We start from the raw sequence: 14,323 nt of genomic DNA, 5'->3' as shown, positions 1-14,323 counted from the left end.
AGTCTTCAATGACGTCTGAGCAAAAAACTTGCAAACTCGCCTGTAAAACATGCTCTCGTTCTTTTTGACCTCCTTTTTCTATGAGGAAAAAAAAATCAGATTCCAATATAAACTTGAATAATAGTCAATAAAGACCTTATTTTTAAATAATGTTTGGCCCACACAGAATCTGTTGTAGTGTTTGTACGTAAGTGGGAAATTGCAGAAAGCCTTGTAAAATTAGCCAAATATTTAATTAAACAAATATGCTGAGGATTATGTTTAGAACTCACCATGGAGTTCCTACAGCCAGTTTGACCATCCTCAAGAGACATGGCACAGATGTACATGGCCAAGCCATCTTCCTTATAAAACTGCTGCAGCCCAGCCACCCAGAAAGGAGCATCAAGCTTGTTACCTTTTCTATTGCAGTTTTTGGGATCAGTCTATCACAGAACAGGTAACAGATGAAATGTAGCATAGCATGTCAATTTTTAGCGCAATTTTCCACCGGACAAAATTGCGATTGTTAACTCATGATTTCTGTTCTGTCTGTGCGCACCAATCTTGCACTTCTATCTACTCCTCAACCAGACCACCTAGAGACTTCGGGTTTTCGGCATTATGTTAAGGAAGGTCTAATCTCGGGAACGCACAAAAAAAAAAAAAAACAGGAAAAGATTTACTATCTCTTAGTGTTGTTCCCATGATGTCAGAAAATTGCGCTAAAACACTCACTGAGTTTTTATTACTTGTTTTTTTTCACTGTCAAATTATTGTTATTATTTTTTTGTAAATAAGACATACCAAAGACAAGAACCATGCTATGAGTGCATTGTAAACATGTGATTTGATGAAGACTGAATCCACTGTCTGTGCTTTTCTCTGCATTCTTCCAGCCACCACCCCAAGACTGGACAAGGACACAGTCAACAGCAAACACTCCCTCATCTCTAGATCTGCAGGCAGGGTGTTCACAGTGGGAAGGTAGGATGCTTCCTAAGGGAAGTGAGTACAGCAGTGTTATTATTATCATTAATTATCAATTATTATTTTATAGAAAAACTGCCAATAACTCACAGGGTCATAAAGAATATCAGTCCTTTCAGCGGCTTCCTCCGTGTTATTAACAGAACGTTGAGGTCTGAATGTTTGCAAGAACTTCAGATCCTTCTGCCATCTGACTTTATGGCTGTTGGTGCATGGTCATACAGTTATTACATTAGGTTATGCATATTCCCGAGAGTGAAGAAAACGCAAGAATACTTCGTACCTGTGTTTGTTTTGAGCAGCTGGAACGTGAGAAGATTGAGAATGTTGTTTATGTTGGTCACATTTTGCAGTAGAACAGCAGACATTGACCTGCTGAATACCAGGTTCACTGCAGCTAGTTTCAGAATCACAAAGCTGGTTTTCCTTTATGATTTTCCCTGAGGGGGTTTTCTGTCTAGCCTCAGCAAAATCTCTCCCAGATATCTCTACCACACTTTGTTTTGACTGTCTGGTGGTTTGGAGTAATAAACTCTTCCCAGCAAATTCTCTAGAAATGAAAAATAAACATGCATTGTAATAAGACGTAGTGGGAGTATATTTAACTCTACAGTCATTCATTACCTGAAATATAATTAATTATAAGTTGTATGTGATCTCTTACTTTTTCTGCCCATTTTCTGTTGCCTTTGTGTTATTCGTCCTCTTAATGGAGCTTATTTTCTTTTTCATGTTTACAGGACTTATGACACTGTTACTCTGGCAAATAGCTGATTGCTCTGTTTGAAATTTGTTGTTGCGCAAGTCAATATATGTGGTGGGAGAGTCTTGATTGAGTTGTAATTTTGAGGTCTCTTTGAAGTCCTTCATCGGTCGCCTAGTTCATCAGGGAAAAGTCACAGACACATTTAACCTGCAGTACAGAAATTCTAATCTTGGAACATGAATATACACTATTGTTCAAATGTTTAGGGTCGGTTTAATGTTTTTGAAAGAAGCTCACCAGGGCTGCATTTATGTGATCAAAAATACAGTGAAAATGGTGATATTGTGAAATATTACAATTTAAAATAACTGTTTTCTATTTTGATGTACTGAAATTTAATTTATTCCTGTGATGACAAAGCTGCATTTTCAACATCATTACTCCATTCTTCAGTGTCACATGATCCTTAAGACATAATTCTAATATGCGGATTTGATGCTCAAGAAACATTTATGATTATTATCAATGTTGAAAACAGTTGTGCTGCTTGATATTTTTGTGGAAACTCGATACATTTTCTTGGGATTTAGTAAGGAACAGCATTTATTTGAAATCTTTTGTAACATTATAAATATCTTTACTGTCGCTTTTGATCAATTTAAAGGTCCCGTTCTTCGTGATCCCATGTTTCAAACTTTAGTTAGTGTGTAATGTTGTTGTTAGAGCATAAATAATATCTGTAAAATTATAAAGCTCAAAGGTCAGTGCCAAGCGAGATATTTTATTTAACAGAAGTCGCCTACATCGAACGGCCTGTTTGGACTACATCCGTCTACTTCCTTCTTTAATGACGTCACTAGAACAGTTTTTTGACTAACCTCCGCCCACAGGAATGCTCCCTCAACTCTACCGAAATTCGTTTATGTACTTGCACACTTCTTATAACTTACTGTGTTTACTCAGCTCTTACGGTGATTTTCTGAAGTAAAACTGACGCTTTTTGTGTGATGTACAATACACTTTATTAAACTCATCAGTATATGTTTGATCATCATTCGGACCTGGTCCGAAACAGCAGACTTGTAGGCTGTTAATAAATAATGGATACATACAAGCAGATGACAAATACGTTATAATAACCGTAATTAAACTATTAAACCATTATGACGGCAAATCAATGCCAATAATAAACGAGCGCACAACTGATGCGGGCGCGCGCGGTAAATGACTTCCGCGAGAGGATAACAGATCTACACGCGAAGAAACGGGAACTCGCGAGCTCATTCAAACCCTGCGCGCGCGCATAACATCATCTCTGCACGCAATACAAGCCCTCGCGCGCGCGCATGATCATTCCCCACGCGCTCGCGCTTGATCTGCTCTCGCCTGCTGCTTTTGTCAAGTGGGGCTCGATGCAGAGCCAAGTGGGAGGAGCTAGAGCTCCAGCCCCTCCCCTCGCTGGAGCTCCAGCCCCTCCCCTCGCTGGATTTAGTGGGCGGGGCCGCGCATGCGCAGGTAAACTTTCTCGCTATCAAAGAGTTACGTCACGATCTTTTCCCGCAGCGTTGCATTCCGGGAAGGCGCCGCCATTTTAGGTGGTAACTCTATCAGTTGATCAGTTGCCATGGTTACTTCTACAGTGAGGCCAAGATAAATAGCAAAAGAGAGAGAAAAGATCAGTTTGATATGCGTTTGCATTTTAGCGATATTCCACAGTTTCTTGGGAAGATATGGAGAAGGAAAAAGCTTAAATAAACGGCCTATCACGTTAATGACGTAGCCTACGACATTGCCAGAATGTACGATCTGTCCGCACACGGCAGGTCCAAAATGCACATCCAATATAAGATTTATTTCCACATATAAATAAAACAAATAAAGGCCCTATTTTTAAATATATTTTATATAGTCCTATAATGTTTTTTATATAGGCTAATATATTAAAATGTATATTTGTTAATAGGCTATCTTCATAATTAAACAAAAACACATCTAACATAACATAACCTGAGTTGTTCATTTTTTTCAATATGTTCTTATTTATTTCATTAACGAAATATCAATCTTCGTCTTTATACCAGAAGATAGCCTACAAAAATCTTCAAGATAGCCTACAGTATAACGGATTATCACCTTATAAACAGTCCTTTGTGGAATAAGGCCTGCTATATAGAAATAGCATAGCCTTTTATAGCATCTTAATTTAAACTTTATTTTGTTATTAGGTTAATAAAATGCTAACTCGTCTAATGTAATGTAAAGAGCTGGATACTAATACTTAAATAGGCTTTATGTCATTAGATAAGGCCATCTAATTTGATTAGAGTTGATAGACTAAATATTTTTAACGTTAGTCATTCATTTAGCCTAAGCAATTACTATATCGCATTAATCCATCCTGGGTGCAGTTCAAGCAAGCACCGGCAAAAGTAGGCTAATGATAATAAATGTGTCTGAAAAAAATAACGAAGCATTTTCATTATGTATTAATAGGCTGTGTACAGTAGGCTATCATAACACTGAACAATTCAACATAAATCTGGGGTAGCCTAGTGTCTCAACTCTCCCCCACTGGCCACCCCGCACATTTCTTTTGCATTTACCTTGCATGACACAATACCATGAAATATTTTTTAATAAGTTTTTAGAGCACAGAATAGCCTAATGTTTGATGCATCCGTTGTTCAAATTGCAGGGGACACAATATGTAGGCTATGCACAGTAAAAATTTAACATGAATGTCCATTGGGGGCTATTGCTTGAACGTAGAAGTTGCCTATGATAAAGACATGATAGCCTATAGGCCTACTAGCATATAGGATCGAGCTGTAGCCTATGATGCATTTGCACAATGATAACATAAAAACAGTTACCAATAGGATACTCTGCTCATTTCGTTATTTCAGGTTAGAAGCCAACAGGAAGAATTTCCATCGGAGTAACCCCGGCGACAGCTGACAGACCCAGACCCAGACCAGACCCCTCCCCAACACACACACACACACACACACACACACACACACACACACACACACACACACACACACACACACTCACTCACTCACCCTCACACACACTCACCCTCACCTGTACAATTGTTCAGTTAAAATAAAATCTTTGGTCCTTACAATTTCTCACTTGTCTTCTATGGCTGTTTTCTTTTGGTAAAAAAAGTAAAAAACCATAAAAGTCCCATAAACGTTCCGAAAGGCCGCTGTTGGTCATGTGAACGTCCTTTTGAACGTCCGGAGGAGGACGGGGACGTTCGGGGGGACGTTCGCACAGGCCATTTAGGGGACGTTCTGGGGACCTTTTTTTGTTAGCTGGGTAGCACCTCCATCCCCAGCATCAGCAGCACCACCTCCATCCAGGCGCGCTGGAAGCTGTTTCATGCGAACGGGGCTGAGGGCTGGGTTGGAAAATATGTGACGTCATTATGTTGTGGCTGACAAGGTCACGTAAATGCGGTGGACAAAAAATAAATAGGGGTGCACTATCTAAGCTTTTACATTGCCTTTTAAGTCTAGTAATTTACATAATCAAGCAGACGCTTTTGTCCAAAGCAGCTTTAAAAGTGAGGAAAACAACGAAACCGTTATAAAGATAAAATAATAAATAGATACAAAGTTTCAACCGTTTTTAGAAACAAACACAAACACACACACACACAGTGTGAGTAATGTTCTTATTAGGTGTTTACGCGTTTGTCACAGAAACGATAAATATTTAATCATAATCACGACAAATATTAGAGAAAAATACAATATGATGTATGCCAGCATCTTGCGCATCAAAACAAACTTGTCCTTCCATCACGGTTGAACTCGCACTAGATCCAGCAAGGGTGAGCTAGACCTCTAGCTGCAGCGAATCCCCGCTCACTAAATCCAGCGAGGGGAGGGGCTGGAGCTCCAGCGAGGGGAGGGGCTGGAGCTCTAGCTCCTCCCATTTGGCTCTGCATCGAGCACCATCTCGCTTTTGTTCGCTCGAACAATTTTATTTTTGGCAGTCGAGGGGCGGGACTTACTGTTTTAATAACCTCAAATGTCATTGGTTACTTTTCCCCTTTTCGAGAAGTCAGTTGCGATTGGACGCCTGTCCAATGACTCGTAATTCACTTGACTTGAGACATGAGACATCACATTGTTAATAGAGAATAGATTCTTACCAGATAACTTTATTAACAGAAAGTCTTGTTGCATTGTATTGTTAAGAGATATTTAGGCTACAGACTATGACATATTTCCATGGTTATTAGCATTGCAAATTGACCCAAATTTGTATACATTTTTACATTTTATATTTATAACACTGTGATTTGTGATATTGGCATTAAAATATCTTAAAGAAATTGGAGAAAAACGGGAATGTAAAGTCATACAAGTGAAACTCGAAAAATTAGAATAAGTTAATGTGCAAAAGTTTATTTATTTCAGCTTACAAGGTGAAACTAATTCAACCTACAAGGTGAAACTAATATATTATATAGACTCATTACATGCAAAGTGAGATATTTCAAGCCTTTATTTGTTATAATTTTGATGATTATGGCTTACAGTTTATGAAAACCTTTTCACAATATTCTAATTTTGAATTTGTTTCTAATTTTAACTTTTGCATGATGTTCTAACTTTTCGAGTTTCACCTGTATTTGCTGTATATCACCACTACATTACCACTATACTCCCATTCATCACTATTTACGTTTACCCAACCAAAATTATATTGGTTCTGTGAACCTCAGAAATGTAAAACGTGACCATTAAATAGTTGCAAATATAACAAGGGATGAAAGATACATTACTTGTTTATATCAATATTCAAGAGTTGTTGTGTAAGCTTTTTGTTATCATCCTGTGTTACTATTATGTCAATTTTGAGTGGTTTATTATATTTTCTATTAAATGTAAAAGGGATTCTGGCTTCTCAAGATACAGTACAAGGCATAAATAATTACACCCTTCTGAAACCCATGAAATTCAGAATTTTTTTCTTTATCTAGGACATTTTTTTTAAAAGATATGTTATGTTCAGATGGGGTGTAATCATTTATATGGTGTACTGTACTTGCCTCATACTTTCTCTTATTAGGTTATTAGTTAGATGGTTAAGATCAATATATAATATTTTAATATCTAATTTGCTGGGTTTAATTTTGTTCCTCTATATTTTGTAGCAAATTCTGAAAAGGCATATGTAAGCTAATTCATGCTGTGTAGGCTACTGTATCTTAACTTGAGAAGACAGAACCCCTTTTGCATTCAATAGAAAACATAATTAACCACTTATATTACCTAAAAATGTATGTCATTAGTCTAGCCTAAATATCTCTTAACGACACAATGCAATAAGACTTTCTGTTAATAACGTATCTGGTAAGAATCTATTCTGTATTAACAATGCATTAAATCACATCACACATCAATAAACCACAATAAATAAAACAAATGAAGTGATGTCTCATGTCTCAAGTCAAGTGAATTACGAGTCATTGGACAGGCGTCCAATCGCAACTGACTTCTGGAAAAGGGGAAAAGTAACCAATGACATTTGAGGTTATTAAAACAGTAAGTCCCGCCCCTCGACTGCCAAAAATAAAATTGTTCGAGCGAGCAAAAGCAGCTGGCGAGAGCAGATCAAGCGCGAGCGCGTGGGGAATGATTATGCGCGCGCGCGAGGGCTTGTATTGCGTGCAGAGATGATGTTATGCGCGCGCGCAGGGTTTGAATGAGCTCGCGAGTTCCCGTTTCTTCGCGTGTAGATCTGTTATCCTCTCGCGGAAGTCATTTACCGCGCGCGCCCGCATCAGTTGTGCGCTCGTTTATTATTGGCATTGATTTGCCATCATAAACCATACCTGTTCCATCTCTATACAGCACTTTGACTCTGTAGGCATTATTGTCCGACTCGAAATGAACACCGTTACTGAGAGTTTCTGATATTATCATCATTCTGTGAGATGAAATTGTCCTGAGAGACTGAGCGTGAGCTCCGCCCCCTGGGTCGTCCAGCAGCAGTTAATTTGCATTTAAAGGGCACACACTAAAACAGCGTGTTTTTCTGAGCCCCCAAAAATGACAATTTAAACATGCTGTAAAAAATGATCTGTTGGGTGTTTTGAGCTGAAACTTTACATACACACTCTGGGGACATCAGAGACTTGTTTTACATCTTGTGAAAAAGGGGCATAATACAGGACCTTTAATACATCATTGCTGAATCAAATTTATATATTTTGTTAAAACATACTGAGCACAAACTTTTGAACAGTAGTGTAATGTCATAATAGCAATAGAGATGACATGACTCTACCTGAGGGATGATTCTTGTATATTATGGGTTTTCGAAGATGAAACATGTGTCTGTATTTCCATCTCATTTACTTTCTTCTCACAAAAAGCAACCAGCTGTTTCATTAAATCATTTTCATGCGTTTCACTGTCGTCACCTGCAACAAAAAATTGTTTTTCTCTTGTTCATCTTAGTCTAAATGAATAAAAACAGTCTGCAATCCAACCTTTGTGTGTATTGGGTTGAATTGGTTCGATAAGAGGTTTGTGTTGGTTTAGAGTCTGAAGGACTTGGTCGAGATCCCAGGTATCAGGAGGCTGTTGAGATAATAATGTGTTACATACTCTGTAGTTAGCTCTGGTCTAATAATCTGATTATATACAACTTACTGTCAATGATAAAACAGGGCAGAAAGGCGTCTCTATCCATCCAGTCTTGTTTGCTTTCTGTTGCAAAGGCACATTGTTTTCTGTTTTATGTGCCACTCTTTCATTCAGTGATCCTTCTGTTTTGTGACCCACAGGAGGCTGAGGATTAGAGTCACCTTTCTGGTCATCATCAGTCCCGGAAGTGAATAGCTGTGATACAGATTTGTTTAGATGCATGCATTATGTAAGACAAAATGATCTGAGAAATTATTAGAGATGATTCTCTCTCTCTCTCTCTCTCTCTCTCTCTCTCTCTCTCTCTCTCTCTCTCTCTCTCTCTCTCTCTCTCTCTCTCTCTCTCTCTCTCTCTCTCTCTCTCTCTCTCTCTCTCACACTCACACACACACACACCTCTGGCTCTTTCGGTGAAACACACTCCAGGTTCATCCTGGTCCCTTTCAGCAAGTGAATCGCTGGTGGTCTCTGAAGGACAGATATCTTTTCTTCATCGTCCGACTGCAGTGTGAAATGTTCAGTTGTGTTTATTTATTTCAGATAGTCTACCTTGATTGTAAAGCTTGTGAGATTTATAATCACAATTCACCTGGACCTCATTGACTTGGTCAGAAATTATAATCATTACAAATCATAAACACTGGTAATATAACGATTAAAAGAAAGTCACGTGTGAAAAAATATCATCAGAGAACACATAACGTTAGCTTGAACTTACTGATGACAGGTCAGAGTCAAGGGATGGTATCTTGGATATAAGGTCGTGTAAATGCGAATTCCTCTGCATTTCTTGTATTTGGCAGGGCAGGTGCGTAGTTTTTCATTCAAAATACTGTAGTAAACAGCAGCTGCTGTTGACTCTGAATGCGGTCTGACATCCAGACGCCAACGAACTGAACTGTAACGTTAGTTAGTTGTCATGGTGACCGCACGCGCTGCTGTAGACCAGTGGCGAAGCTACGAGTTGGCCTGGACTTATGAGATGCATCCCATATCACATGCTTGTCAAAAAGAAACGTTGAATGTGATTCGTCCGTTTCTGTTTGTGTCGTCCACAAAGTTATCTTTATGACGCAAGGTTGTAAACCTTGTTGTAATAGTAACGGCGGTAAAGTTGGCTTAACGTTAGACATTACATTTCAAACCATTATTTGCGCGTTTGTGGGGTTGAATTTGCAAATGGTGAAGCAAATATCAATATGCTTTTAAAAAGCCTAAACTGGATGTCCAATTGTACTGCTGCAAGAAACCAATCTAGCAATGAATCCGGGCGAATCCTTTAACGCGAACTGACAGAGACACACTTATGAATGTTTTGGTTCATCTCCACTTTTAACCAGAACTTCCGTCGTTTCAGATTAATATTGCAGGAGGAGGACGTGCAAAGGTAACTTAAGTACAAACATTTGCTCAATGAGTGACCTTTTTTACAGGTTATTTATTTTATTTTATATAGGTTGTTGTTGTTTGCTGGTTTAAGACTTTGAACTTGAAACTGCTGCGTCATATTTTTCTTGGCAATTTGGCATGCAGTTTGCACGCCCACCCCGATGAACATTTCTGGCCTGGTCCCTGCTGTAGACATAGTTTTGTTGACAGTGCTATTTGCCTTCACCATGCCTTATATGTCTTCACTGCCACGTATATGTTTCTTGCTAATCGAGGTCTTATGAACAGCTGTCACGGTTTTCTTTGTCCACTAAGTGAACATTTTATTTAATAAATGTCTCTGACATCATACATGTCACCGTTTTACGCTGGATGTCCTGTAGTGTAAAAAGCACATTCAGGGCTTTTCAGAGTGTTTGGAGGTTTCACCATGAAAACAACTTCTCATTGGTCTTTAAAAATGACTGACATTAATCTAGTGGTCAAATTTAGCACTCTTGTGGAAAATGATAATATTTATTTTGTAACAATTTCAATCGGATTAATTTTCAAAATGTTATGGGGTTTCTCATAAGAAAGAAAAAAAATACGTTCTGTTACAAAACAGGGCATGATTTCATAGGCCTACATGTCCACTGTAGAGGACATCCGGACTTGTTTTTCAGGCATTTTGGGAGACAAAACAAGTGAAAATAGGGACATGAATTATATATCAATATTCCTATGAAATATTAGATATTATTATGAAAATGTTGCTAATTATTACTCCCATTATTACACTTCTGTTTCATGACTTTGCCCCAAGAATACATTAATATGCAAATTAGATACAGTGTATAGATACATTTGTATTGAATGAGACTACCCATTTATGGCAATTTTACCCACATATTGCATTAAGTAAAATGATATCATCAATTAATTCTGTAGCTATATCTTTCATTAGTCATCTTTAAACAATGTGTGGTTTAAAACAATCATGAAACCTAAAAATTGATTAAAAAAAAAATCCCATTGTTTTTGCATGTCATTTTGTGTCTTTTGTGTCCTGGTGTCCACTACAGAGGACATATAGCCTAGCATAACATTTGAATAAAATATAATTTGTTCCAAATGTTTTCATTTTTTTTTCCTTCTAATTCTCTAAACAATGTAATGACATGAAAAAAAAAGAAAAAAAAAAAGAAATCTGGGTCTTAGGAGGATATAGGTTTACTCACGTGTTGGGTTTATTACTATTATTAAAATTGAACAAATAGCCTATCGTTTTTGTTTGGTTTTTGTTATGAAGGTCCAATATTTTCAGTTTCAAAACTATAAAAACAGCAGTGTCAGTGAGGAGATTGAGCTGAAATATGAGACAAAATATGAAAAATGTGAGATTGAGCTGAAAATGATGTTTGACAAAAACAAAATAAATATTACTTGTGAAAAGAATAGTCTTTTTGTATTGTGCCATTTCACGCTGTTATTGTGTTAACTTTTGTGTAAAAAAATCCATGTCTTTGTTTGTGGACAAATTCAATAAACCAGTCAGAATCTAGTGAAACTCTTTTATTTTATAAAAGTCCCATAGTAAACACATGAATGTAAAACTTGTGGTCTGAAAAAACTGACCTGTCATGCAACTGGAAACCATATGTAATCTGAGTTGCCCATATTAACTGCTTTATTAGTAAACTCTACTAGGGGTATTAATAAAGTTACATTTAATTTTTTTAATTATTGTAATTGTTATTTTAATCGATTGTTTTAGAATGTTGCTGAAGAAGACAAATGGGGAATTGACCATGTTTAAACCTGAAGGCAGGCCTTTGGACTTAGAGCATGGATCAATATTGTGTACATATCACCAAATTTGGGTTTGATTTATCAGAACAAGCTTTTGCACAATGTCCTTTTCCGTGTTTATATAGAGACCACAAGCAAACAAAATTAAGGATCTTCTTAAGATCTTTTCACAAAAGAAGATATTTTAGAGATAAATAAATGTCATGATTGGAAGCTCTGAATTATAATGTCTGAATAGAAAACGTAATCTCTGTTTTGTAGAATTAATATTATTTTTAAATTTAACAGTTCCGGAAATGTTCACTGCCGATGTTCCGCAGGTCAAGTCCAGAAGCACTTAGTGGGCTGGCACATGTGATGTTATTGTATATTGTGACAAGTGTATGGGGCTCCTCACCTTCCCCAAGCATTTCAACCTGCAGTGGAACTACCTGTGGCTTCTGCAGAACAAAATCTCGAAAGGGTTTGGCACTACAGTCACATTTCCAGTTGTTACCTGAGAGCCAGAGCTGATCCAAGCGATCAGGTATAGAAGCTGGAAGGTTGACCAGTGCATTGTCTTTCAGGTTCAAGTAACGCAAGCGTGGCAGCATGTATATAGTCGCATTACGTATGAGCTCCAACCTGTTTCCAGAGAGATCCAGCCAAGACAGGTGTTGCAGTGGCAGTAAGGCCTCAGCAGGAAGATTGCGAAGTAAGTTGCCTGACAGTAGCAGGTACTCAAGATTCTTCAGGCCATAAAATGTGTGGGAGGTGATGGATGTTAACTGGTTGAATCTTAGATCAAGCTGTTGCAGCCCTTGTAGTTCCACAAAACTCTGACGCTCCACGATAGAGATGTTGTTGTGTTGTAGGAAAAGGCGACGAAGACCTGTAAGACCAGCAAAACTTTGGGCTGAGACTTTTGCCAAACAGCCTCTATCAAGGTGAATACTGTGGAGCTTTGACAGACCCTTGAAAACTTGATCTGGTAGGCTGTGAAAACAACTGCCTGTAAGTTTTATCACAGCAAGGTGATTCAGGCCAATAAATGTGCCCATGCGTGCCTCTTGTAGCCGGTTGTTCTCCAAGTTCAGCACCTCTAGATGGCCCAGCCCTTCAAAAACTCTCACTCCCAAGGCTCGTATCTGGTTGTGACAAAGGCAGAGTTCCTCAAGATACTGCAAATCACGGAAAGTCCCAGGTCTTAGACTACTAATCGAGTTATTTGACAGGCGAAGCACGTGTATGCTGTGCAGACCGAGGAAAGTTTCATCGTGAAGTACAGATAGACGATTCCTGCTGAGATCCAACCATCTCAAAGATTTCATGCCCACAAATGCCCTAGGTGCCACGGTCACGATCTGGTTTTGGGCCAGATAAAGCTTCTGCAGCTTTGATAGTTTCAGAAACACATTTGCCTTGATAACTTTTAGATTGTTTCCAGTTAGGTCCAATTCTTTGAGCTCAGTAAGACCCTGAAATAGCTGCGGTTGGAGATACGCCAGACGATTCCCAGTAAGAACTAACTCTCGTAATCCATGTAGGTCCTGAAACCCCGTCTCAGGCAGGACAGACAGTGAATTCCATCCTAGGTTCAACAGCCACATGTGGCTGAGTCCAGCGAACAACCTGTCATCTATTCGAGACAGCTGATTATTGTTGAGACTGAGGGACGCAAGGTTGGGTGTGCCCTGGAAGACTATGCCAGGTAATGAACGAATATTGTTCCTCTCAAGGTGCAGGTGAGCAAGGGAATTCAGACCTTTAAAGACATGGGCATCAAGGGATACCAGCAGGCTGCTCTGTAAGTTTAGGAACTCCAGATTGGACAGCTTTTCGAAAGCAGCCGCTGGTAAGTTAGCAAACAGGTTTCCATCCAGCCATAGCGAGCGTGTAGACAGAGGGATGTCGGAGGGAACCTGGGTGAAGTTGCGTGTGCTGCAGTAGACATTGAGCTCCAAACTGTAGTCATCTTGGAGACAGGTACATTTCTTTGAGCAGGGCTCACTTTTTTGGCCAGTGGGTTCCTCTGAGGGCTTTGGATCTACCGAGGGCCCCGGATCCTCTGAGGGTATTGATTCGTCTTTGTTGGGGTCTGCCTGCACCACTGATGTCCCCAGTGTGTACAACAATAGCAGTACAAAGGGGTTCATCCCAACTAAGAGACAATTATCGAAATGCCAACATCAAAAACTTGCAAGGTAACAAAGCACCTGCCTATCTATATACTTTTTCAACAACTGTCAGATTTAGGAAATTAGTTCAGCTGCAATACATTTACACCATAACATGATTATATTCTCAATCATTCACTGAACATCAATGGAAAAAATTAATACATTTAAAAAACAATAGATTTGAGAAATTTAGAGTTTTGGCTCTACCGTTTTATTGTGACAGCAGTCCAGCAGGCGATCACTAGAAGAGGGGCATGTGTATGACAGATCTGAACCACCTCTGCCCCATATATCACCTAGACAAACCCACACAGTGTTCTAGACAGAATTAACCTCTTCATTTCTGCTGTTCTCATTTTCTGCGGTTGCTACTGTTTTACCGGTTGAATATTAAATTAAGCCTAGCAAAACGTGTTATAGTCACTATTTTATAATAAATATTTACTGTCTGGGACGATTTCAATATATATTTATTTGTAGAAAAGTGTGTAAGCGGAAATGTTAAAATATTGCCATTATGTTAATGTAACTCCTTTTGATATATTTTGTACAAAATTAGTACTCTAATTTTAATTGTCAATGCATTTCCACAGAATTTTCTGTCTAATACTCCCACACATTTTAGATGAAAATCC

At 38.5% G+C, this 14,323-nt stretch overlaps 1 protein-coding gene across 1 annotated transcript; it reads right to left on the bottom strand.

The window, feature by feature from the left end:
* Positions 1-11,284: 11,284 nt before the first annotated feature.
* On the bottom strand, positions 11,285-13,950 carry igfals (insulin-like growth factor binding protein, acid labile subunit). Its single transcript, XM_081364256.1, has 2 exons — positions 13,896-13,950; positions 11,285-13,669 (listed from the first exon to the last, which is right to left on the bottom strand). The coding sequence occupies exon 2, from the start codon at positions 13,662-13,664 to the stop codon at positions 11,811-11,813; it is 1,854 nt and encodes a 617-aa protein (XP_081220382.1). The 5' UTR covers positions 13,665-13,669; positions 13,896-13,950; the 3' UTR covers positions 11,285-11,810.
* Between the last annotated feature and the right edge of the window lie 373 nt (positions 13,951-14,323).

This window comes from Scardinius erythrophthalmus (genome assembly GCF_964197995.2).
Source record: "Scardinius erythrophthalmus genome assembly, chromosome: 1".
Lineage (NCBI taxonomy): Eukaryota > Metazoa > Chordata > Actinopteri > Cypriniformes > Leuciscidae > Scardinius > Scardinius erythrophthalmus.
Note: the sequence above shows the minus strand (reverse complement) of the source record. Positions and strands in the feature narration are given on the sequence as shown.

What these genes read in the sequence shown, in the direction of transcription:
- igfals (XM_081364256.1), bottom strand. Translation starts at nt 13,664, where the DNA reads ATGAACCCCTTTGTACTGCTATTGTTGTACACACTGGGGACATCAGTG.